General features: G+C 46.1%; 2 protein-coding genes across 3 annotated transcripts in view; both read right to left on the reverse strand.

Moving 5' to 3' along the window:
* Positions 1 to 26,083, reverse strand: part of LOC132807198 (gastrula zinc finger protein XlCGF26.1-like) — a 270,173-nt gene that overhangs the window by 76,556 nt on the left and 167,534 nt on the right. The window lies entirely within an intron of this gene.
* The window catches only part of LOC132807189 (oocyte zinc finger protein XlCOF7.1-like), a 40,187-nt gene continuing 14,671 nt past the window's right edge, over positions 568 to 26,083 (reverse strand). The window contains exons 3-5 of the mRNA XM_060821483.1: positions 4,556 to 4,742; positions 1,462 to 2,063; positions 568 to 1,293 (exon numbers count right to left, since the gene is read on the reverse strand). Coding sequence (XP_060677466.1) covers positions 1,032 to 1,293; positions 1,462 to 2,063; positions 4,556 to 4,742 — 1,051 coding nt within the window. The 3' untranslated portion in view covers positions 568 to 1,031. The remainder of the gene's footprint in view (positions 1,294 to 1,461; positions 2,064 to 4,555; positions 4,743 to 26,083) is intronic.

Below are 26,083 nucleotides of genomic sequence, written 5' to 3' on the forward strand. Positions count from 1 at the left end.
AGAAGGAAGATAACCTGGTGTTGTGTGATTTTTAACTTTATCCACCCCAGTCCAACACCGGCACGTCCACATCGTTTCCAGTGGACACAGTCCACACCTCCCAGTGCTGCCAGGAAACTGTACAATGACAATGGGATGATGTCATCCTGAAAAATTCACAATTTCTAACAATACTGGCTACTCATTCACTGCTGCAACCGATACACAACATTGGAAACATAGTACAGGAGGCTGTCAAAAATTAGCACAACAGGTCAGGCAGCAACCGAGGAGCAGGAAAATTAACATTGCCCGAAAAATGTTGATTTTCCTGCTCCTTGGATGCTGCCTGACCTGCTGTGCATTGCCAGCACCTCTCTAATCTTGATTCTGATCAGCAGTTCTCACTTTCACCTGTAAGAAATGAGCAGTTTTAAAACAAAAACCTGTTGCAATTCAAAGCTCTCAATGAGAGTCTGAGCTCGGCGTGAAGTTCAGGTAATCTTTATTGCGACCCAACTTTGTTACAGCTTCTGAATCTCCCAGCAGAAAGGCATCAAAAAAGTAGCAATGTTTTAAAAACAGCTCACAGCCAAAAGTGCACACACTCCCTCCAACCCCTCACTTTCTTCATTATTGGTCACCACCAAGTTATTCCTTTGGAATTGGATCCTGGTACAGCCTTAACCCGGAGAAAGTATTGCCTCACTCAGCATTTTCAACCTGTATCCTTTATCCAAGTTAGTTGGATGGGCATTGCAGAGTCAATCATACTGCTGTGGGTCTGGAGTCACGTGTAGGCCAGACTGGGTAAAGGATGCAGCTGGGACGACTGAGTGAATCCTCTCCCACAACAACAGTTCCCTTCAGTAAAAAAGAACGGGGACTTCTTCCACCCCCACCCCACCGACAATGGTTTTACCATTAGTTTCTGAACTCCAGATTTCTGACCAAATTCCAATTTCACCATCTGTCACGGTGGGATTCGAACTCGGGAGTCCCCAGAACTGAGTTGATAGTCCAGTTGGTAATGGCACTCGGCCATCATTCCTTCAATCCCCCTGCGATGGCTCATGAACTCGCTGGTGCTTCAGCAGGTACGAGGAGCGGGTGAAGGCCCTCCTGCACTTGGGGCAGCTGAAGGGCCTCTCCCCCGTGTGGACCCGCTGGTGCCTCAGCAGGTTAGAGGAATTGCTGAAGGCCTTCCCACACTCGTGGCATGGGAACGGCCTCTCCCCTGTGTGGACCCGCCGGTGGGTCAGCAGGTTGGTGGAATGCCTGAAGGCCTTCCCACACTCGGGGCAGCTGAAGGGCCTCTCCCCGGTATGGACCCGCCAGTGGGTCAGTAAGTGAGAAGAATACCTGAAGGCCTTCCCACACTCTGTGCAAGGGAACAGCCTCTTCCCAGTGTGGACCTGCTGGTGGCTTAACAGGTTAGAAGAATTGGTGAAGGCCTTCCTGCACTCAGGGCAGCTGAAGGGCCTCTCCCCCGTATGGACCTGCTGGTGCCTCAGCAGGGCGGAGGAATTACTAAAGGCCTTCCCGCACTCAGGACAGCTGAAGGGCTTCTCCCCGGTGTGGACCCACTGGTGCCTCAGCAGGTGGGAAGAATTGCTGAAGGCCTTTCCACACTCAGGGCAGCTGAAGAGCTTCTCCCCGGTGTGGACCCACTGGTGGCTCCGCAGGTGGGAAGAATTGCTGAAGGCCTTCCAACACTCGGGGCAGCTGAAGGGCCTCTCCCCCGTGTGGACCCGCTGGTGGGTCAGCAAGTGGGAGGAATTGCTGAAGGCCTTCCCACACTCGGGGCAGCTGAAGGGCCTCTCCCCCGTGTGGACACGCCGATGGGTCTGGAGGTTGGAGGCCTGGGAAAAGGCCTTCCCACACTCGTGGCAGCTGAAAGGCCTCTCCCCCATGTGGACCCGCTGGTGGGTGTGGAGGTTGGTGGAATTGCTGAAGCCCTTCCCACAGTCAGGGCAGGGGAATGGCCTCTCCCCAGTCTGGCTGTGCCGATGAGTATCCAGGGCAGACGGGAAATGGGAGCCTTTCCCGCAATCGCCACACTTCCATGGTTTCTCCATAGGGCGGGATTCCTCTGGTTTCTCCATGGCCGGAGCTACAGCCACACACACACACATGTGCAGAGCCTATCCCCAGCGTGAATTCCTCTTTCCAGGCCATATAACTGCTTCAGGCTCCACACTCAGTGCTCTGCAATGGTAGGGTCTCTCATCCAGTCCCATGATGCTGAAAACGTACTCAAACAGAAACCAAAAAGCTTTGCTCCTTCTCACAGAATCATAGTTGAAAACCGTTGCGGTCCCGATGGACTGAGTGACTGTCGAAGTGAGGACTGCAGACACTGAAGAGTCAGATTTGAAAAGTGCAGTGCTGGAAAAGCACAGCAGGTCAGGCAGCATCTGAGGAGCAGGAGACTCAATGTTTTGGGCAAACAGCCTTCATCTGTTGATTTTGAAACTTCCGTCTTCAGATCTTCAAATACTCTGTAAAAAGAGATTACAAAGGTCATCACTGTCAGTGCAGGGTAGAAATTCTGAACAAGGAATTTTACTTTCTGTGGAATATTCTTTTCTTTTGTTATTCCACAAAATTGAAAGCACCATCCCACTCTCTCTCCCCCTCTGTTCTGACTCCACTCTAACTAATTCCCTGAAGGTGCTGATTCAGGATCTTTCAGGGGCAGACAAACAAAAACATCAAGACTAACATCTCTCTGCATTTTGGATAACTCCACAACACTGGGATACTGTTGACAGTGAGCAGGTCTGATTCTGGGAAGCAAACATATGTGTGTCAATTCATGGGGTAACCTGCAATGCAGCTATTTGTGGAACAAAATGGTTAATGATCCCAGGAAGGTGGGAGCAAATTGAGACATCAAGGCATGAACACCAAAACACTTCAGTGAAACTCTTCTGCTCCCAGTCAGGGCAAAATATCTTTGAAAGCTGCTCTGAAAGTCCAGTCTTCACAACCACACTTCTGCTTTTACCAAAGACAACTAGTGTCATACAGCATGGAAACAGACCCTTTGGCCCAACTTGTCCGAGCTGAACAGATATCCTAAATTAATCTAATCACATTTGCCATCACTTGGCCCCTATGTGGGCTGGGTGCTGGCAGTTAGGACTGAGTTGGGTTGGCCCAAAGGGTCTGTTTCCGTGCTGTACATCTCTATGACTCTAGTCGCATTTGCCATCACTTGGCCCTGATCCACTGAAACCTTCGTATTCATACACCCATCCACATGCCTTTTAACTGTTGGAATTGTACCAGACCCCATCACCTCATCTGGCAACTCATTCCATAACTGCATCACCCTCTCCATCAAAAATAGTTGTCCCTGAGATCTCTTTTACATCTCCACACCCTCCCCCCCCCCCCGCCTCACCTGAAACCTATTACCCTCTCGTTCTGGACTCCCCCATCCGAAGGAAAAGACCTTGAGGATTGACCCTATCCATGCCACTCAGAATTCTATAAAAAGTCGAGAATGTCACCCTTCAGACTCTGGGGAAAGCAGCCCCACCCCATCCTTCCGTCCCTCCTCGCCCAGGGAATTAAGTTTGCAGAATCTGCTCCCTCCCTGGATTCACTCCAGCTGCTACAAGTGAACAGATTCCCCCCTCTCCCCTCTCTCTCCTTCCCAGGATGAACAGTTGTCCAGAGGGAGGGAGTTTCACTCTGAAGCTGACAGGGCTACTTCCGCGTTGTGACGTCATAGATGAAGCGAGGGGGCGGGGGAGTAGGGGAGGCGGGGCAAGAGAAAGGGGCGGGACGAGACGCGGGGCTCGGCCGGCAGCGGGACCCCGCACTGCGCCTGCGCTGCCCTACACAGTTCGCAGGAATTCCTTCCCTTCAGAGAATCCCCAGTGCAGAAGCAGGCCACGCGGCCCAACGAGTCCACACCCACCCTCCAAAGGGTAACTCACCCTCAACCATTCCCCGAGCCGTATTGCTCAATACTGTTAGAAATGGGATAAAGTGTTGATTTTGCAGATATAGAAAAAGCATACAGAAAAAGGCTACAGCAAGAGAACTATTAACCCTGCAGCTATTTAGGGACTTTTCAGCGTATAATTGTGGTTAATTAAATACTAACTTTGGTGTGTAATTACTATAACAAAACGTTCTTTTTGTAAAAGTATGCTTTCAGCAAAAAGCTGAGATAACCGAAATGCTTGAGCTGTACAAAACGATACAAATTAACGAAATGTCCGAGGATGGAATGTACCAACAGAATTGATACAAAATGTTAAACTAGATCTTGACAAAATAAATGTGTGTGTCAGCATTTACAGAAAGGAAGGTTGCCAACCTGGGGAAGGGGGAAGTAATAAGGGTGGGGCACAGCTGGGCAGTGGTCTGGTACAGTAAGAGAGGCTGGGTAATTAGGAGTCTGGAGAGATGACCTCACTCAGCTCAAAGGGGATAACTGTACACTAACCCAAGTTCTACTTTGCTCATTTGCTTCTGCATTTGATGCCCTTTCTTGCAAGATCATAGAATAAATTGGCTTGTTTCCAGTTTTGGTGGTCTCGTCTAAATGTTATTAAACCTGTTCCGGGATCCCAAGCTCCGGTCGCTCGGCGTTCTTGGAGAAACGGAGAAGGTGCACCTCGCTGATTTCGGCGGTCTCTAGTTTCCCCTTGTTGCTGAGGTGGCTCTGGGAGAGCGTGATCCGGACCGGGAGACCCTGGAAACCAGACGGGCAGACGCGACCCGGCGGGTTCGGTCGGGTAACTCTTGTGCACAAGACCCGGGTCAGAAAAAGGTCTTAAATAAGTATTATCCGGGCGACCGGGGTAGGCAGCGGGTTTTGTTTTCTTGTCAGTCTTTGCCACGAGCGAGGCGCACTGAGACACGGCGGGTTGGTCGGGTAACTCTTATGGACTTAAGACCCGCATTCGCGGCCGGCCGGGATTTACAGCATTATTTGCTGTTTTGCCGTGGTTCTGGGTGTGTGGAGAGGTGGTGGGTTGGTCGGCATTCGCGGCCGGCCGGGATTTGTAGCATTACTTGCTGTTTCGCCGTGTTACGAAGGACACTAAGACGTGGTGGTTCGGTCGGGTTACTCTTGTGTACATAAGATCCGGGTAAAGGTAAATTTCGGGCGACCTAGATTGACAATGTATTTTGCTGTCTGGTATTACTGCGGGATGGGGCGCGCATTCGACCAGGTAACTTCTGTGCACAGACTAAGATACGAAAATTGACCTTTAAGTATTAGCTTGGTGGTCAGTTCTGTACAAGAAGTACAGAGGAATTGGCAACTTAAAAAGATAGAGAATAAAGGTCTTTAATTGGCTAGATTAATCTAACAAGTAAGGTGTCTAGCTGATTCGATAACCCAGCCTCAGACCGGTTATTAAGAGGGGAAACCCCCACCCGGAGATTAGAACCCTGAAGTGGGTGTGGAAGAAGGTAACACCGAACTTCAGAGAGGTTATATAAAGAAAATGAGTATTAAACTGGGAAATAAGAATAGCAATATAGATGTAGAAGGGGAGATGAGAGGGACGTCCGAGGACCACACCCCAACGGACAGTCCTTTAGGAAAAATGTGAAGAGATTGGAAGGACAATCCTCGGACGTGAGGAAAGGATAAAAAACAAATGATCAAATGTCAATGAAAAACAGCCTTCCAGTCAGGAGGAATCAGATTATGCTTCGTGTCAGAAGGGCTAGTAGCTGAAGGGCTACTAAGGGTGCACTTCGTAACTAACGTATGGCCAGACGCCCAGAAAAATATTCAAAAGCTAGAGGAGTCGTTGCGGGAAACTCCAAGTGTCTGTGAGACATGGTGTCTGTGTGTGTGTGTGTGTGTGTGTGTGTGAGAGAGAGAGAGAAGAGCTGTTCAGCTAGTCGAAAGTTTAACCCTTTGTGATTCAGTCTGAATGCACATTTGTTTGTTGGTGATTGAATATTCCCGGGAGCTTGAGATCCGGGACTGTTTTGAATCTGATTTCTATTATGGAAATTTTAGCATGATTTCTTTTAAGGTTAAGGATTTTGCAAGGTTATGAAATAAAATGTTCTTTTTACAGGTCATGACTGCCTTACTATCAGTTTCTAACTAATCTCTTTTATCCTTATGTAAAAGCGAGTTACGGAGGACAGTTGAAGTTTTAACTTGAATAGACAAATCCTTTTAAGGCAGCTCTGGTTATTTCACGACCTAGAGCATTGTAATTGAGCAATGACTGGTCAGGACTACTTGGGAGGACGAGTTTTGGATTTGAATCAGGGGACTGGAACCGGGTGATTGTGGTGGATTTCAGAGTTGGGAACTGTGCACATTTTGTATTTTGAATATTAAACACTGAATAAATGAATTTAGAATATATAAATATATATTTACAAGTAAGATTCCAAAATGTATAGTTAGGAACAGGCTTTAAAGAAAAGCAAGCATAAATTGATAAATTGTATTTGAGATTACAGGGAGCAAGAAATATTGCAATATTTCTTGAAAAGAATCAAGGTCTAAACAAAACATTGGGTGATGAGGAATGGCCATGAGGTGGCCCTAAAGCTGTTCAGTTGGTTAAACCGACTCAGCAATTGATCTGGCAACGTAACATCACAAACAGAGACAGAAGGCAAAAATAATGACAGTCACGGTTAGTGAGGTAATAAAGACAAAACTAAAAGGAGAAGGAAACCGGAATGGTGGCGGGCAGCTTGTTGAAGGATCGGGGAGGAGATGTTCAGGGGTTTGGTAGGAACAAGGATCAGAGTGGAACTCCCCACAGGCGGGATGTTATTACTGTGGAAAGACAGGGCACTGTAAGAGAGAGTGTCCAGATTCGTGTATGAACCTTGATGATAAATAGGGGTGTCAGGAGTTCCTGTTCCCGGGGACCCACCAGGAACCCTTGATAAATTTCAAGATGGGACCTTACAAAGAGGACGTAGTTTCCTAGTCGATACGGGGGCAGCAAGGTCATCCTTAAATTTTAAGCCCAAGGGAGTGGGAACGAAAAAGTTAATTGGATTATGGCAACAGTTTTGTGATGAGAGGCACGAAGAATCGGTTTTGCGACATGACGAGACATTGCCACCAAATTGGGGATCGAATTAACTGCAAATGGTGCTGTGGAATCTGTTGAGGTTCTTAAAAATGAATGTGCTCGAGCAAAACAATGACAGAAACAGAATGAGAAGTCACAAGTGACTGGTAAACAGACAGAAGTGCGCGATTACAGGTTTTAAAATGTTTTCATCACTTGTTGTGTTTCCATCCTGAATTATATAATATATATGATTAATAATTAATATTTATAATAATTCAATTGTGTTAGCCTGAATCAATATTAATTGGCAGGATTCCTTCATACATTCTCAGTGACCTGTCATATTGATTCATGGTTAATTTAAACCATGACTGCATTAATTCATTGTTAATTAAAGAATAGAAAGCTACATTACTGGCCAGAGTGTGTGCAGGCAGTGGTAGCAACAGCCTGATTGGTAGAGGAGAGTCGGAAACTTACTTTTAGGGGAGCCTGAGTAGTCAGCACCCCACACCAGGTACGGTCAGGAGAAGAAAGGGGCATGGTTAGAAGAGCTGCTCTGAGGGAATGGAAAAGAGACATCCGGTGGGTGAGGGAGTGATCCCAGCCAAAAACAAATTCCCCAATGTGGACCCACGTTGGAAGGGTATGGATGAACATGGTAGAGGAAAAATTAGGGACTTTTGAGAAATGGTCATTTTGGGTATTAAAGAAGCAGCACCTAAATCTCAGAATTTTTTTAAAGCCTTTGAAGTAAGACAGGAAAAGGAGGAAGCCCCATCAGCCTTTTTACAGGGATTAAAATAAGCCAGTAGTAAATATTTGGGAATGAATCCCGATGATCCGGTGGCACAGGAACATTTAAAGGTCCAATATGTGACTAAATCATGGCCGGACATAAAAGAAATGACAGAAATTAGGTGGCTGGAGTGAACAACAGATCGAAGATCTGTGATGTGAGGCACAGAAAGTGTCTGTGAAAAGGGAAGAGAAGAAACAAAAACAAAAAGCTAAAATAATGGTTGCAGTGGTTGAAGAAATTACGATGAGAAAGTTAGAATCAGAGAACAGAGGAAGACAAGAGAGACAGAGAGCAGATGGCAGGGGGAAGGAAGCAACTGGCAGGATGTTATTACTGCGGAAAAACAGGACATTTTAAAAGACAATGTCCAAGGTTGGGACAACAAAGAGAAGCGGTATCATTGATGGTTTTTGGTGAAGATTAGGGGAGTCAGGGGTTCCCTTCTCCTGAGACCCACCGGGAACCCTTGATAAATTTAAAGGTGAGACCTGAAGGAGAGGAAACAGTGTTTTTAGTGGATACAGGAGCAGCACGATCATCTCTAAGCTTTAGACCTAGCGGTGTTAAATTAATTAACAAAAGTCTCAAGGTTTCTGGAGTAAAAGGCAAAGAATTCTTAAATCAGAATGCAGGACAATGGCTCACAGACTCTAGGATCTTAAAATAAGAGACAATCTTAATAGAACAGGATGACCTTGTGTTAGTCACAGACAGTTGCTTGAATCCAGCTGCATTTCTGTGGCGGAGAGAGAGGGGGGTGGCCCCTGGCAATCCAGAACATGACTGTCTTGATATTACTGAATATCAGACTAAAGTGCAAATGAACTTAAGAGACGTACCGTTGCATGCGAGAGCTCGGTTGCTTATCGACGGGTCCTCCCCGATGATTGAGGGTAAAAAGCACAATGAATATACTGTAGTAGACGGGATAGAGGGAAGCATTATCGAGGCTGAAAGACTGCCTAACGGCTGGTCAGAGTTCAATGAGAAGTTTTGAAAGAACTATATTGTGGCGCTCGGCTCGTCTTTGTCTATTCTTAGGAATACAGGCCTGTTGGTGCAGGCACTGCCACTTGAGTTTGCAGTACATCGAATACAACCGGGTGATTGGGTCCTGATCAAGACCTGGAAAGATACCAAACTGCACCCGCGCTGGGAGGGACCATTCCTAACCGTCCTAACTAGTGAAACAGTTATCCGGACTGCTGAGAAAGGGTGGGGTCATCACACTCGCGTTAAAGGTCCTGTGAACACCCCATTGGTGGAGTGGCACGCTCATCCTACAGACAACCCTCTGACAGTTCAGAAAGAAAGAATGAACTGAGACAAAAGACTCTTTTAACGTTTGCTGATATATGGGTTCAGAGATGGGTAGATATTGGTATAGTATTGTAATGTTAGTAGTACGAACCATTCAAGGAAGTGGGCAAAATCACTTCACTACGCTGTGCCAGAATTATGCTAAACAAGAGGGACTTGCCGACTGTTGGGTCTGTGCAGAGGTCCCACACCATGGCGAATCTGGAATCCCCACCTCAGTAATACTGCTCACTAAAAAGAAATATACGATGTACAATAATTTGATGTGGGTTCAAATAATACAAAGTGGAGATCTGAAAGGAGCAATTATAACTTTGCGGGATGGTTCCCAAGGCCAGCCCCGAAAAATCAGGGTGCTACTGATAGTCTTAGAGTTTCCCCACCGAAAGGAGCAGTGAATCCCACCTGTTTCTGTGATCAGAATGATGCTGCACCTTTCCAACTGGGAACATCATCTTGTGTCCACACCAGTCAAGCCACTGCCACGACCACTCCCCGAATGTTAAATGGAACATATTGGGTATGCGGTCTGAAGGCCTATCCATTTATTCCCGGGGAAAAATATGTTGGTGTGATTGAATGTGTCATGTTATGAAGTTGACGAAACACTTCCTCAAAACCAGAAAGGTTGGAGTGGCTGCTGTTACCTCGCTTATATAGTCCCTCACCTCCGAATAGGAAAGCATGAGCCCAACCTGAGAAAGGAGACGGGGGATAAGACATAAGACCCGAGAGGTCTCAGAAGGAGACCGTCTACTGTGGACACTACTCCCAAACTACGGCACTACAAGGGCAGGGGTGGAAATACAGAAAGTGGCGGCTGCCATCGGTGTGATGGGAGAAACTCCATCCCAAATATCGGCCATAACCACCGAAATGATTGCCACAAGACTGACAGCTTTATGGAATTGAATGGCTTTAGACTATCTTTAGGCCAAAAAAGGGGGAACCTGTGCTCTGATTGGTAAAGAATGCTGCACCTTCATCCCAGACACCTCTTCCATAGTGGAAGGTAAGGCAGAAATAGTAAAGAAAAAGATAAGCAATATAAGAGAAATTGGAGATGAACTCCGAAAAGATGAAGGATGGGTATGAGGTAACCCGAGATTGACCGGGTGGGAAAATGGTGAGTGAATTTAGGCATTTATGTGCTTCTCATAATTGTAGGTTTACTGATAGGGTTTAATGTGTTAAAATGGATAATGACTAAGCTAGTAATGTCTTTGGGAGGACAACAACCAATAATGATACAAACTTAGAAGGACAGAAATGACGAGATTGTGAACCTTGACGCCATAGGGTGAAAAGAGGGCAGAAAATAAGATTGCAAAAACAACAAAGGGTTAAGAAAAGAAATGGGAAAATTGTTAGAAATGGAGTAAAGTGTTGTTTTTGCAGATATAGAAAAAGCATACAGAAAAGAGGTACAGCAAGAGAACTATTAACCCTGCAGGTATTGAGGGACTTTTCAGTGTATAATTGTGGTTAGTTAAATACTAACTTTGGTGTGTAATTACGATAACAAAAAGTTCTTTTTGTAAAATTATGCTTTCAGCAAAAAGCTGAGATAACCGAAATGCTTGAGCTATACAAACCGATACAAGTTAATGAAATGTCCAAGGATGGAATGTACCAGCAGAATTGATACAAAATGTTAAACCAGATCTTGACAAAATAAATGTGTATGTCAGCATTTACAGAAAGGAAGGTTGCCAATCTGGGGAAGGGGGAAGTAATAAGGGTGGAGCGCAGCTGGGCAGTGGTCTGGTACAGTAAGAGAGACTGGGTAATTAGGAGTCTGGAGAAATGATCTCACTCAGCTCAAAGGGTATAATTGTACGCACTTTCTTGCAAGATTGTAGAATAAATTGTCTTGTTTCCAGTTTTGGTGGTCTTGTCTAAATTTTATTAAACTTGTTTTAACAATACTAACGCTCCTGACTAATACACCTAACCTGCACATCCCTGGGCACTATGGGTAATTTAGAACTGCCAATCCACCCTAACCTGCACATCCCTACACACTATGGATAATTTAGCATAGCAAATCCCTCCTAAAATGGATAAAGTTAATAATCACACCACACCAGGTTGGCGACCAACAGGTTTGTTTGGAAGCACTAGCATTTGGAGCCCTGCTCCTTCTTAGGTGGTTGTAGAGAATAAGGTCATAAGACACAGAATTTATGGAAAAACATGACAGTATCCTGCCACTGAAATGACATGTTAAACAACTCATTTTCAAATGGGTTGCAGGCATCATTAACATGCAAATCCCAGAACTACATGTAAGGCACCTTCTCAAGAGAACTTAAAGTTTTACAACAAAAAGTGACATTTCAGCCCAGCTTTGCAATTATAATTTTGCAAACATACACAAACAAGTCACTGGAGTGAATGTGTGTGTGTGTGTACATGGCAGAGAGAAAATGGCTATTTCCATCCTGTATGTCTCTACCTATTTGAGAACAGATGCCTTACTTCTGTTGGTGTAAGTATAGTGTAAATCATAGCTGGGTACTAATAGTTAGATACAAAGGGGAAGAGAATTCCTCAAGTAGGGCAGTATAAGAATCCTGGGAGAGCCCCATTTCTGGTTTACTTCCTAATGAACAAACATTAAACACAAGCACCTATTTATTTCAAATTTGGTTTCATTTTTCTTGTGTGATTCCTTACTGTGACGACACTGTGCCTGGATGGTTGACAGGCTGGGAGATTGTGGGTTGGGCCTTGATTGACTGAATGTTTTATTGTTTCAGAAGGTGTAGAATGGAACAGGGAGATCAACAGAGGACAGAGAAATCAGAACCTGAAATCCAAGCTGAACCAGACTACCCTGTGGTCAGTGCTTTGATGAGCAGTGCCAACCCTCCACCTTTACCGAGCTTCCCATTTGGGGACACCCTCAATATTAAAGATCCAATCCTTGTCATTCTGAAGCCATGTCTCTGTAGGGAGTGTCAGATTGCAATTATTCACTTCAATGTGTGTAGTTAATTCCTTCACTTTTGTCACAATGCAGCACACATTCAGACACACCATTTTTAGTTTCAATTTTTGTGATGTTTAGAATCCAGTTTTGATTGCTGGTACATTTATTCCCCTTGTCCCTTTCAATTGTTCTCTGATGTTCATTTCCCACATCACTACATTACTCACTGGCCTTGAGTTGGATTGGCCATAATATCCAGGGGCATGCTGGTTAGGTGGGTTAGCCATGGGAAATGCAGGGTTATAGTTTCAGAGTAATAGAAGCAGGAGTTGGCCATTTGGCCCATCCAGCCTGCTCTGCCATTCATTAAGATCATGGCTGATCTATCCATCATCTCAGCTCCTCCTCCCTGCATTGTCCCAACTACCCTTAATTCCCCTACCATTGCAAAAACCCATTCAACTGTGTCTTGAATATACTTAATGAAGCTGCCTCTACTGCTTCTTTGGGCAGAGAATTCCGAAGATTCACTATTCTCCAGGAAAAGCAGTTCCTCCTCATCTCTGTCCTAGACTTACTCCTCCTAATTTTGAGGCCTGGTTTCATTCACCAGCAGAAACGACTCAATAAGTAGAGCTTCATCCCCACAGTGCAATGAATTCCCACTTTCCACCAAAATCCTGGATGTACTCACTCACTTAGTTGTTGTCTCACAAATGCAGGATTTCATTGTAACTTCTTCTGCTCCCATTAAGGGCAAAACATCTTTGAAAGCTGCTCTGAAACTCCAGCCTTCACAATCACACTTCTGCTTTCACTGAAGAAGATTAAAGTCATACAGCACGGAAACAGACCCTTTGGTCCAAGTTGTTCAGCCAAACAGATATTCTAAATTAATCTACTTCCAATTTGCCTGCATGTGGCTCATATCCCTCGAAATCCTTCCTTTTCATCTACCCGTCCAAATGCTTTTTAAAATTCCCCCTCACCTCAAACATATGCCTTGGACTCTGGGGAAAAGACCTTGGATATTCACCCTATCCATCTATAAGGTCACTCCTCAGCCTCCAGTGCTCTAGGGAAAATATCCCCAGCCATTTGAGCCTCTCCCTGTAGCTTGAACCCTCCAACTCTGACAGCAGCCTTATAAATCTTTTCTGACCCCTTTCAAAGTTTCACAACATCTTTCCTATAACAGGGAGACCAGAAATGAATGCAGTCTTCCAAACATGGACTAACCAATGTCCTACACAGCCACAACATCACCTCCCAATTCCTGTATTCTCTGCTCTGACCAATAAAGGAAAGCCTACCAAATGCCTCCTTCACTATCCTGTCTACTGGTGACTCCACTTTCAAGGAACAATGAACCTGCACTCCAAGGTCACTTTGTTCTGCAACATCCCCCTTAACTGTGTCAGTCCTGCCTGGATTGCTTGACCAAAATGCAAACCACACACTTCTCTAAACTAAACTGCTATTCCTTGGCCCATCAGCCCACCTGATCAATTCTCATTCATAGTGAACTTTCTTTCCTCTCTTATTCCTTTGAAGGTGAAAATCTCCACCCCACACCCTCTCCCTCCATTCTCAGTTTGCTGAACCTAATCCCTGCTGTAACTCATCCTGAAGGGTCTGCTTCATGCTGATTAACAGGCCCACACTCGGTGGGGGACCTAATTGAAACAAGGAATACCGAACAGCTGGGACAGAGTGGAAGTTGGAAAGGTGTTTCCATTGGTTGGAGGGACTAGAACCAGTGGGCACAGCCTTAGAGTAAAGGGAAGACCTTTCAGAATGAAGGTAAGGAGAAACTTCTTCAGCCAGAGAGTGGTGAATATATGGAATTCACTGCCACAGAAGGCTGTGCAGACCAGGTCACTGAGGTTATTTAAGATTGAGATGGATACGTTCTTGAGTCTCAAGGTGATGGAGGGTTACGGAGATAAAGTGGGAGAATGTGGCTGAGGAACCTATCAGCCATGATTGAATGGCAGAGCAAACCTCGAATGTAACAATTTCTGCTCCGATGTCTTATGTTCTCTTGCTGTCCTGGACACACACACAGAGCACATCAGAAGCAGGAGTAGACTGTTTGGTCTTTCAAGCCTGCACCAACATTCAACAGATTGTTGGCAGATTCACAACCATCGAGATGAATAGGTTGGGACTTGTTCACTGGATCACAGGAGGTTGAGAGGTGACCTGACAGAGGTTTATAAAAGCACGAGGGGCATAGATGAGGTGACCATTGGGTATCCTTTCCCTAAGGTGGGGGTTTCAAGATTAGGCAGCAAATTTGAAGGTGAGAGGAGAAAGATTTTAAGAAGGCAGGGAGGGGCACTTTTCTTTTTACACAGAGTGGTTTGTATGTGGGATGAATGTGGACGCAGGTTGAGTAACAACGTTTAAAAGACATTTGGATAAGTATATGAGTAGGAAAGGTTCAGAGGAATATGGGACAAATGCAGGCAGGTGGGACTAGTTTAGTTTGTGAATATAGTCGGCCTTAGACTAGTTTGACTAAAGGATCTGGTTCTGTTGGTGTCTGACTCTATACTGGTGTTAAATCATTTACTTGCCTTCCCCCAGAAACACCCACTTCTTTGGTGTTCAAAAATCAGACGAACTCAGCCTTGGATAATGTTCAATGAGCCCCTAACGCAGGGAGACATCCCCACTTCTGAACTCAATTCCTCTCGCTAATGTACCCCATGCCTTGCTGATTGCTTGCTGCACCTGTCCAGGCAAAAGTGAGGACTGCAGACGCTGGAAATCAGAGTCTAGATTAGAGTGGTGCTGGAAAAGCACAGCCGGTCAGGCAGCATCTGAGGAACAGGAAAATCGACATTTCAGGCAAAGGCTCTTCACCTGCTCCTGTCTGACAACTGGCAGTGACTGGTGTAGAAGGACGCTGAGGCCCCTTTGCACATCCACATATCATTCCTGATGGAATGCTCGGGACCGAAATGTCGACTCTCCTGGTCCTCGGATGTTGCCTGACCTACTGCCTTTTTCCAGCACCACACTTTGACTCTAATCTCCAGCATCTGCAGTTCTCACATTCTCCACATCCCAATATATCACCATTTAAACAATACACCGCCTTTCTGCTTTTTTTTCCACAGCAATGGCTATAACTTCACATTGAGATACTGCATTTGCCACGTGTTTGTAAATTGTGGTCTTCTCTACATCGGGAAGACCGAGTGTAAACTTGGGGAACAGCTGGCACGCGATGGGCATCCCCCAGAGTTTTGCTGACACCAGTGGGCATGCGTACTGTGTTACTGACACCGGATAACATGCGCAGTATGCTCACTGGGCATGCAGGTGTTCGTGTCAGATTTTAAGAGTCCAAATGCCAAAAGGTAAAAAAGGGGTAGAGCCACAATTTGTTTTTCCCTGTGGTTCGACACTTCATTACTTTTGCATTCTGTCTGGCTGCTCAACTTTTGTATGTCTTTTCCCCACGTTGGGGGGCGAGTCCAGAACTGGAGGGCATGGGTTTAGGGTGAGAGGGGGAAGGTTTCTGAGTGGTAATCTTTTTGCACAGACGGTGGTGTGTGTCAGCCAGAGGAAGTGGTGGAGGCTAGTACAGTGATAATATTTAGAATGCATCTGGATGGGGATATGAATAGGACAGATTGAGGGATAAGGGGTCAAATACTGGCAAATGGGTCACTGGATTAATTCAGGATATCTGGTCGGCACAGGATTTCTGGTCGGCATAGACCGAAGGGTATGTTTCTGTGCTCTGTGACACTATTTCTAGATAGTTGGAACAACTTCACTCAGCCATTCACCCCTTACAATCAAGATCAGAGTGGTGCTGGAAATGCACAGCAGGTCAGGCAGCATCCAAGGGAGCAGGAAAATCGACATTTCAGACAAAAGCCTTGAATGCTGCCTGACCGGCTGTGCTTTTCCAGCACCACTCTAATCTCCAGCACCTGCAGTCCTCAGTCTCGCCCATTCACCCCTCCCAGCCTCTCCTGAGCAGTGGCCTGACTGCGCTTATTTCAGTGAAAGTTTCAGAAAGATTTCAGCAGCTCTTTGAAAAACTTGAACGTGCATTCTGACTTTAATGATGTTTCTGAAGATATCATTTTAGGTATTCTCAATTTTGAAGATCAGCCATTTCTCACCAATCCCGACTCCCAGGTAGAGTCATCATCATCCATTTTGTGTGTGTGTATGTGTGTCCTTTGAAGGGCTTGATCCAGCGGTCAAAGCTGGTTCGAGGCACGAGAAAGGACAAGTGTGGTGGGGGCTGTGGAGAAAAGAGACAGAATGGATGTGGGACAGAGGGAGAGAAAATGGACGGTGTAGAGAGAAACTGTGTGTGTGTGTGTGGAGGGGTGGGGAAGAACAGAGAGAGAGAAAATGAGTGGGTTTGATAGCGAGATTGGGCAGGGGAAGAGAGAATGGACGTGGCGGAGAAGTGGGCGATGGCACAGGGCAGGGTGACACTAGGCACACGGATACACAGGATGGCCACTGAGCCATCAGTTGGCCAACTTGACACACAAGATGGCCGCCGGATCACAATACTGACAGAAACAGCAGAGCAGATACAGACACTGCCTGGGGGCCACCAGAATGCCAGCACAATGGACTCACAACCCAGGTGATTAGTTTAAGGCGGGTGGGGGAGAGAATACACATGAGTATTGAACACTGCCCGACGAAGTGAATGGGTCCGGCCAACACCTCTTACAGAAATGCTAACACCTTGATACAGACTCAATCCCAAATGCTAATAGCCAGGGCTGCAGGAATCCTCCTTCTCAGGAAGAGCAATGAGCGCCCATTACTACAACAATGGATTTCCATGCAGACATTGAAATGGACAATGTCTTCACTGAAACTGACAACGACTGTGCGGAAATTAACAAAGGCTGTGCCTGAACTGACAATGATTGTATCAACTATCAACGATTCTGCAAGGACTACTATAAACAAATCATGTTACAAAGACAATAATCTCATCCCTGACCGATTGTATCACAAGATGTGTAAAAGTTTCTTGACGTGTGCTCCGGGTCGAGAGAAGTCTCGCTGCTGACACTGTGCTGTTGGTGTCTTTCTCTCCCCGGAGCCCCGGGATTTCCTTGTGCAATCAACTCTGTCATTGAACCGCAATTCTGACTCCGAGCCTGGTGTTTTTCCCCACAACAGGGGAGAGAGAATGGGCGGGGGTGGCAGATGGTGGAGGGGTCGAGAGAGAGAGAGAATGGATGGAGAGAAGATGGTGGGGGCTTGGAAAAATAGAAATGGGTCAGAGGGTGTGGTGGAGAGAGAATAGATGGGGGCAGAGGGTGTGGTGGTGACAGAGAATAGATGGGGGCAGAGGGTGTGATGGAGAGAGAATAGATGGGGCAGAGGGTGTGTAGAAGGACTGGTCAGAAGTCAGAGGGTGAGGAATGAAACGACAGGGTTGCAGAGGGTTGCGTGAGAGAGAATGGACAGGCTGTTTGGAGTATAGAGGGAGAATGGACAAGAAGCTGGGGATGGAGAGAGAATGGACAAGGGGCGCTGTGGATGGCGGGGGAGAATAGACACTGGGAGCTGTGGGTGATGGGGGGAATGGACAGGGGGAGCTGTGGGTGATGGGGGGAATGGACAGGGGGAGCTGTGGGTGATGGGGTGAATGGACAGGGGGAGCGGTGGCTGGCCAAGATCAAAAAGGTTGGTGACAGTCAACACTTATCAGATTTTTTCTGTTCCAGAAACACTTACACTGGAGTCTCCCAGAAGAGGGGAGTCTCGTATGTATTCCTTCAATTTGTTTTAAAATAATTGCTGTGTATCTTAATTGTTAAGGTATATCTGGCACATAGAAAGGTGGCTGTGGTTGTTGGAGGTCAGTCATCTCAGTTCCAGGACGTCTCTGCAGGAATTCATAGGGGAGTGTCTTAGGCTCAACCATCTTCATCAATGACCTTCCTCCATCATAAGGTCAGAGGTGGTGATATTCACCAATAATTGTACAATGTTCAGCACGGTTCACAACTCCTCACAAACTGAAGCAGTTCAGTTTGAAATGCAACAAGATCTTAACAATACCCAATGGGCTGATGAGTGACAAGTAACATGTATGCCACGCCAATGCCAAACAATGACTCATCCCCAAAAGAGATAATCTGACCAAAAGAGATAATCTGACCACTGCCCCGTGATATTCAACAGTGTTACTGTCACTAAACACCCCACTATCAACATCCTTGGGGTTTACCAATGACTAGAAACTCAACTAGACTAACAACAGACACGATGGCAATAAGAACAGGCAACAGGTCAGGAATATTGTGACGAGGAACTCCCCAAACCCTGCCCATCTTCTACAAGACACAAGTCAGCAGTGTAATGGAATACTCTCCCACCAGCTTGGATGGGTGCAGCTTCAACAACATTCAAAAAGCTTGATACCATCCAGGACAAAGTCGCCTGCTTGACTGACATCATCTCCACATACATCCATTCCCTCTGCCCACTGTTAAGAAGCAGGAGTGTGTACGGTGTACAAGATGTACCATGGAAATTCACCAAAGATACTTAGAAAATACCTTCCAAACCAACAACCACTTCCATCTAGAAGGACCAGGGCAACAGATACTTGGGAACACAACGTCTTGCAAGTACCCCTCCAAGCCACTCACCATCTTGACTTGGAAATATATTGCTGTTCCTTCAGTGTTGCTGGGTCTAAATCCTGGAATACCCTCCATAAGGACATTATGGATCACCTTACAGCGTGTGGACCACAGCAGTTGAAGAAGGCAGGTCACCATTACCTTTCCAAGCGGAACTAAATGCTGGCCAGCCAGCAATGCTCATGTACCATGAGTATCTTTTAATAAATGGTTGGAATCTGCAAACTAAAAAAAAACAACGTTCAGTGGAACAGACGTCGGGCTTTGATTTGGTCCTTATTTGAAGACGGACAAAGAGCGATATGCTGAAACTGAATTGGAAATAGAATTTCGAGTTAAAAACCTGTAGTGTTTCACTCAGTGGATCAATTGAAAATCGATTAAAGATTGGCTCCTGACGTGTACGTCATGAACACATGAAAAAGGACGGTTAAGAAGGCATATGGGACTCCTGATTTCATCTCTTTCATGACTGATGTAGTACCCACAAGCCCATGCGACCCAGATACTGCTCTATCGGCTGTGAGCAATATTCGTGGTGCGCATGTGTGAGATCGGCATGGGGCCCCGCCCCTCGTCGTTCTGATGGACGGTGCGATCAACCTTTGGGAATCCCAGGAGGACCGGAAGGAGTCTGGTCCTCCTGCCAATTAAAACCCCCGCCATTGGCTGAATGCGGAAGTTCGACCATGAGCTTCTGAAGTTCTGTTGCTTCTCTCTCTCTCTCTGAATGAACTTCAGTACAGACTGCAACTTCCTTCCTCTGTTTAACATCTGGGAGTACCGCCCTCTCTTTTCTCGCCCACTTTCCCATTTCTTTTCTCATCCTTGGGTTCAGCTGTTGGTTGTAGGAGCTGAGGGAAAAAGGAAGTCAATCGAGGTGAAGGGACAGACTCTGGAAAAGGTTGGTTTAGATCTGTGCCTGTTAATGTTTGACAGGCTTTGTTTCCTGAGCTTGATACATTTACTTGTCTGGCAAAAAAAGGGTGGCCTCTTAATCCATGTTGGGGATGGAAGTGGATTATGCTGTGGGTGACTTGCTCGTAGTAGTCCAATAAGTATTGGATAAGTAATCATGACACACAGACCTTGACTATTTCTTCGGGAGCTCACGGGGAGAGTCAAGTCGACCTAACAGTCACAAGTCACTCCAACGAGAAACAGAGTTACGTGATTTATATAGGCCACAGTCATTTAACAATTTAGCAAACTGTTAATTGCAGGATATTGAGCAACAAAGTCACTTTGCCCAGCGACGTAGTGTCTGGATGGTGTTGCTTAGTAGCTGATAAGTGTGCAATAGGTCCTTGCAAAGAGAAGGATATTCCCATGGAAGGAAAGAATTTGTTTATCAGGTAGCAGTACAGCTGCAAGTCCGAGTGTCTCTGAGTCTAGGAATTAAGGGTAGTTGGGACAATGCAGGGAGGAGAAGCTTGGACAATGGATAGATCAGCCATGATCTTAATGAATGGCGGAGCAGGCTGGAAGGGCCAAATGGCCTATCCTTGCTTCTATTACTATGAAACTATAACCATGCATTTCCCATGGCAAGGAGGAGAAAGTGAGGTCTGCAGATGCCGGAGATCAGAGCTGAAAATGTGTTGCTGGAAAAGCGCAGCAGGTCAGGCAGCATCCAAGGAACAGGAAATTCGACGTTTCGGGCATCAGCCCTTCAGGAATGAGGAAAGTGTGTCCAGCAGGCTAAGATAAAAGGTAGGGAGGAGGGACTTGGTGGAGGGGTGATGGAGATGTGATAGGTGGAAGGAGGTCAAGGTGAGGGTGATAGGCTGGAGTGGGGTGGGGGCGGAGAGGTCAGGAAGAAGATTGCAGGTTAGGAAGGCGGTGAAGCCTTCCTAACCTGCAATCTTCTTCCTGACAACTTCCCATGGCTAACCCACCTAACCTGCCACATCCCTGGACACTGTGGCCAATTTAGCATGGCCAATCCAAATCATGGCTGGTGAGCAATGTAGTGACGTGGAAAATGAACATCAGAGAACAACAGAAAAGGACAAGGAGAGTAAATGTATCAGCAATTGAAACTGAATACTAATATCACAAAAATTGAAATAATACATGGTGAGTCTGAATATGTGCTGCATTGTAACAAAAGTGAATGAATTGACTGCACACATTGAAGTGAATAATTATGATCTGAGACTCCTTACAGAGACATGGCTTCAGGATGGCAAGGATTGGATCGTGGATATTGAAATGTAGTCAGATGGGAAGCGAGGTAAAGGCAGAGGGTTGGCATTACTAATCAAAGCGCTGAGCACATGGTAGTCTGGTGTCAGCTGGGGTTTCAGGGCCTGATTTCTCTGTCCTCTGATCTCCCTGTTCCCACAGAGTAAGATGTCGGTCTGTCCTCAGCTTTGCTGGACTGCTGCTGAAGCTTTCACGCCTCTTTTACAACTTCCAGAACAAGAAAACATTCAGTCAATCGAGAGCCAACCCACAATCTCTCAGCTTGTCACCCATCCAGGCACAGAGTGTAGTCACAGCAGGGAATCAAGCAAGAAAAATGAAACAAAATCAGAAATAAATAAATGCTTAACGTTTGTTCATTAGGAAGTAAACCAGAAATAGGGGTCTCCCAGGATTCTGAGAGTGCCCTACTTGAGGAATTCTCTCTCCCTTCGATGTAACAATTAGTATTGTTGGGACAAAGTAACTCGTGTGTCAAATCGTTTAAAGCAAAGTAGTCAGGAGAGGAGACCTTGAGTAATTAACTAGCTTTATTCGTTGCCATGGGGAATACCTCTTTGTTCAAAACAATGTCTGACTTATTCTAATAAAAAACTGAATGTTACAAGTTTTATGCTAAAGCACAAGCCCCACTCTCCATTAATCATGCAACTGAGGGGCAGTTGTAAGGTTCACATACATTGTCCAGATGTTTACTTTCTAATGTCTGCAAAACTGAATGTTTTCTTATACTGCAGGTTCAGCTAGGCTCGAATTACTAATAAGGGACAGAGAGAACCAATCCATCATTCTATGAAGCAGCACAGTCTAATGGCCTGAGGAGGAGAGACAGACTGCAGCTACAAGGTTAGGCTATCAAAACAGAATTCCTTAGCCAGGGCTCAGACAGCATTATGTTAACAGGCTACATTTTCCTCTAAACATTGCTTTGTGATAAAATGGCTTCCATGCAGTTTTGTGTCAATTTTGATCAAATTCTCCCACAATCCCTCCTTTTTTATTAAAAATAGGAGATTGTGGATGTCAGCAAAAGGGGGATTATACCCAGAGCAAGGGGGATTGTCAGGAGGTGGTGTTTGGAGATCGGACTGTTAGTCCTCTGGTTCAGTAAGGACAGGGGCATAAGGCTCCTGGGATTGGAAATCATCATCAGGGGTTCCATCAGGAAGGGGAAATCTCGGCAACTGGGAGTTCGCTGGAGAGGAGGGCCACAACAGTGAACTGAGCTGAGCACGGGATTGTCTGCGGGGTGACTTTGATTTCCAATTGAGCAGTTCCAAAGGCAGGGGGAAAGAAAGCTTCAAGTCACTCAAATTGCATAAGGGCTCGCTTGGTCCGAGTTCAGGATGGATGGGGATATAGGCACATAGCCAGCAGCTGGAGTGGTTGACCTCTGTGCATAAAGAAAAGTATTAAACTGTAATTTCTGTTTACTAGAGGTTATCAGGCCCAATCAAACATAGTTAGTGAAAGAAAGATAAGAATGAGTGCAGTAAAAGGCAGAATAATCAGGCTAAGCCATTCATGGATGAAGGCTAAAAACGTGGCCCTGGTGTTCCTCCAGGAGGCAGTGCTCATTTGCATTGTGTTGTGTGTGTCCATGCGGCCTCCCCATGACTAGATTAGATTACTCAGTGTGGAAACAGGCCGTTCGGACCAACGAGTCCACACCAACCCACCGAAGCGCAACCCACCCAGATCCATTCCCCTACACCTAACACTGCAGACAAGTTAGCATGGTCAATTCACCTAACCTGCACATTTTTGGACTGTGGGAGGAAACCGGAGCAACCAGAGGAAACCCACACAGACACAGGGAGAATGTGCACACTCCACACAGTCTGTTGCCTGAGGTGGGAATTGAACCCAGGTCTCTGGCGCTGTGAGGCAATAGTGCTAACCACTGTGCCACCATGCCACCCATGACCTTGACTGCTGAACGAGTAACCAGTAGGACTAGGAATGGGCCGTTCCATCTCAGCTCCAATATGCCCCAGTCCTAATGCTGAGTCTTGGCGGACCCGTGAATGTAAACTCTGAAGAGTTTTGGTTAACTGATGCAAATATTTCCCACTTGTCCAACACTAGAGTGTCAGCTGTTTCAGCCATTGGGATGGTTTTGATTCATCTACGAAATACATCTACTCTTATTAGACAATATTCATAACAATGTACGTGAGGTGATTCTATAAAAGCAGGTTGTAGACATGGAAAAAGGCTGACCAGGCAAGGAGGTGGTTATCTCTCTCTCTCTCTCTCTCTCTCTCTCTCTCTCTCTCTCTCTCTCATGCGCATATGCACACATAGAAGTCCAAAGCAGTGAATGTGTATCTGCGATACATTCTATTTTGCTCAAAAAATGCACAATCTGTAAGCAGTCAATACATGCAATATTTTGTGAATTTTGCTTTGGAAATAGAATCAGTCTGACTCAAGACCGGGACAGAGAAGACTCTGACCTCACACCTTTAATGCATTGTCTGAGTTGAGATGTCACATTTTGCTGTAAAACCTTGAGTTACCTTGAGAAGGTGACAGACAGAAAATGTGGGATTTACACAGTAATGATACCTCAACCTATTTGAAAAGATGAAAAATTTAGCAATCCAGGTTTGTTCCATATATCATTTCAGTGGCAGGATACTAGAATGTTTTGCTATAAATTCTGTGTCTTGTGATATTATTCTCCATAACCACCTGATGGAGGAGCAGCACTCTGAAAGCTGCTGGTTCCAAAGAAGCCTGTTGGACAAAACCTGGTGTTGTGTGGTTTTTAACTTTGTCCAGATTAGGGTGGGTTGACCCTGCTAAATTACCCATAGTGCCCAGGGATGTGTAGGTTAGGGTGGATTGGTCATGCTAAATTACCCATAGTGCCCAGGGATGTGTAGGTTTGGGTAGATTGGTCATGCTAAATCACCCATAGTGCCCAGGGATGTGCAGTAAAGGGTGGATTGGTCATGCTAAATTACCCATAGTGCCCAGGGATGTGTAGGTTTGGGTAGATTGGTCATGCTAAATTACCCATAGTGCCCAGGGATGTGCAGTAAAGGGTGGATTCGTCATGCTAAATTACCCATAGTGCCCAGGGATGTGTAGGTTTGGGTAGATTGGTCATGCTAAATCACCCATAGTGCCCAGGGATGTGCAGTAAAGGGTGGATTGGTCATGCTAAATTACCCATAGTGCCCAGGGATGTGCAGGTTTGGGTAGATTGGCTATGCCAAATTCCGCATAATATCCAGGGATGTGCAGGTTAGGTGTATTACGCAGGGTTAAATGTAGAGCAATGGGGGTGGGGGAATAGGTGTGGGAGGGTCACCCTTGGGAGGGTCACCCTTGGGAGGGTCACCCTTGGGAGGGTCAGTGTGGACTCGTGGGACAGAATAGCCTGCTTCTACACTGTGCGGATTCCCTGAAGGGACGCTCTCTGGGCGGTCCGAAACCTGTTGATCTTCCAGCTGAAGGGGCTGACCCCGAATGAGTGTTGCAGACTGGCACATTCCAAGGTCCAGGACGACGTGTTGAGGGACGCACTGAAGCTTGGGGCAGCTGCCGCCAAGGGACGGTGGGGAAAGACCACCGTGTAACATATGCCTGCCTAACGAAGAACAGGGGGCCCACACAGTCATTTGGGCTCTGCTGACGCCTCAGCTAATTGTATGGGCATATGATTGAAAAATGTACAGACCTGTATAAAATGATAAATTCTGATCTCTGTATGTAAATGTTTACATATGTATGGCATGACCAATTGTACAGACCATCAAATTATTTTATGAATAAAGTATACCTTTGAAATAAAAAAAGTGGGGATTCCCTGAAGGGAAGGGATTCTCCTCCCCTTCTGCTGCAGGGCCGCGCAGGTGCAGTGAGGGGGCCCGCTGGCAACCTCGCCCCGCCACTTTCCCGCCCCTTTAGTGACGTCACGAGGCGGAAGTGGCCCTGTCAGTTTGAGTGACACCCCCTCCCTCTGGGCAACTCCTCATCCTGGGAGGGCCGGAGAAACGGCAGGAGGGGAAGTGTTGCAACTGGAGTGAATTCAGGGAGGGAGCAGCCTCTGCAAACTCAGGTCGGTTTCTTAATTACCCCAGTGAAGAGGGACGGAAGGATAGAGGTTGGGAAGGGAGAGGGCTGGATATCTTTTCTGTTTTGATGTTTAAAATGCACCCGATTCCCACCATTAACTGCAACAGGTACAAGTACAGCACATGCAATATTCCTCATTGCAGCTTCAAGCCGGTTTTGCATCCTCTGTTCTTCCTCCACCTTGGCTCCAGCACATTCAGCTTCCTTTCCTCATTCCCATCCCCCCGCCTGACGTCCAAGCTGACCCGTAAAAGTTCCTCCATTCTGTCTCCAGTGTCTTGTAGGTTTTGAAAACTTTCTCAATCCTTTAATTGAGTAGATGAGTTGGGAAGTTATGTTGTAGCTGCACCAAGTTAGGCCACTTTTGGAATGTTGTGTGCAGTTCTGGCCTTTCTGCTAGAGGAATGATGTTGTGAAACCAGAAAGGATTCAGAAAAGATTGACAAGGATGTTGTCAGGGTTTGAGTTGAACAGGGTTGGGCTGTTTTCCTTCGAGGGCCAGAGGCTGAAGGGTGACTCTACTGATTTCTATAAAATCATGAGGGGCATGGATAGGATAAATAGACAAGGTGTTTTCCCTGGGATGGAGGAAGTCCAGAACTACAGGGTAATAGGTTTAGGTTTAGGGTGAGGGTGTGGAGAAGATTTAAAAGAGACCTTTGGGGCAACGCCTATGTTGAGGGCAATGCATGTAAGGAATGAGCTGCCAGAGTAAGTGGTGGAGGCTGGTATGATCACAACCAGATTTAAAAAGCATCTGGATGTGTAAATGAACAGGAAGGGTTTATTATTTTTTATTAATTGGCAGCTCTGAGTGAACAGGATGTCTGTCACTCCTGTTTATTTTTAATTTTTTTTTCCTTTTAATCCCCACGCTACCGCCTAATTGCAGTAGTGCTTATTTTTTCCCCAGCACCCATGTTGTGTGTGTGCAGGTGTGAGACACAAGGTGTACGAATCTTTATTCAATTTCCAACACCAGGAAGAAAGGAAACACCCGAGTGGCCAGTGACGAGCAGTGCCCTTCACAAACAGGAAGGGTTTACAGGGATATGGGCCA

Source organism: Hemiscyllium ocellatum, assembly GCF_020745735.1.
Source record: "Hemiscyllium ocellatum isolate sHemOce1 chromosome 27 unlocalized genomic scaffold, sHemOce1.pat.X.cur. SUPER_27_unloc_10, whole genome shotgun sequence".
NCBI classification, from domain to species: Eukaryota; Metazoa; Chordata; class Chondrichthyes; order Orectolobiformes; family Hemiscylliidae; genus Hemiscyllium; species Hemiscyllium ocellatum.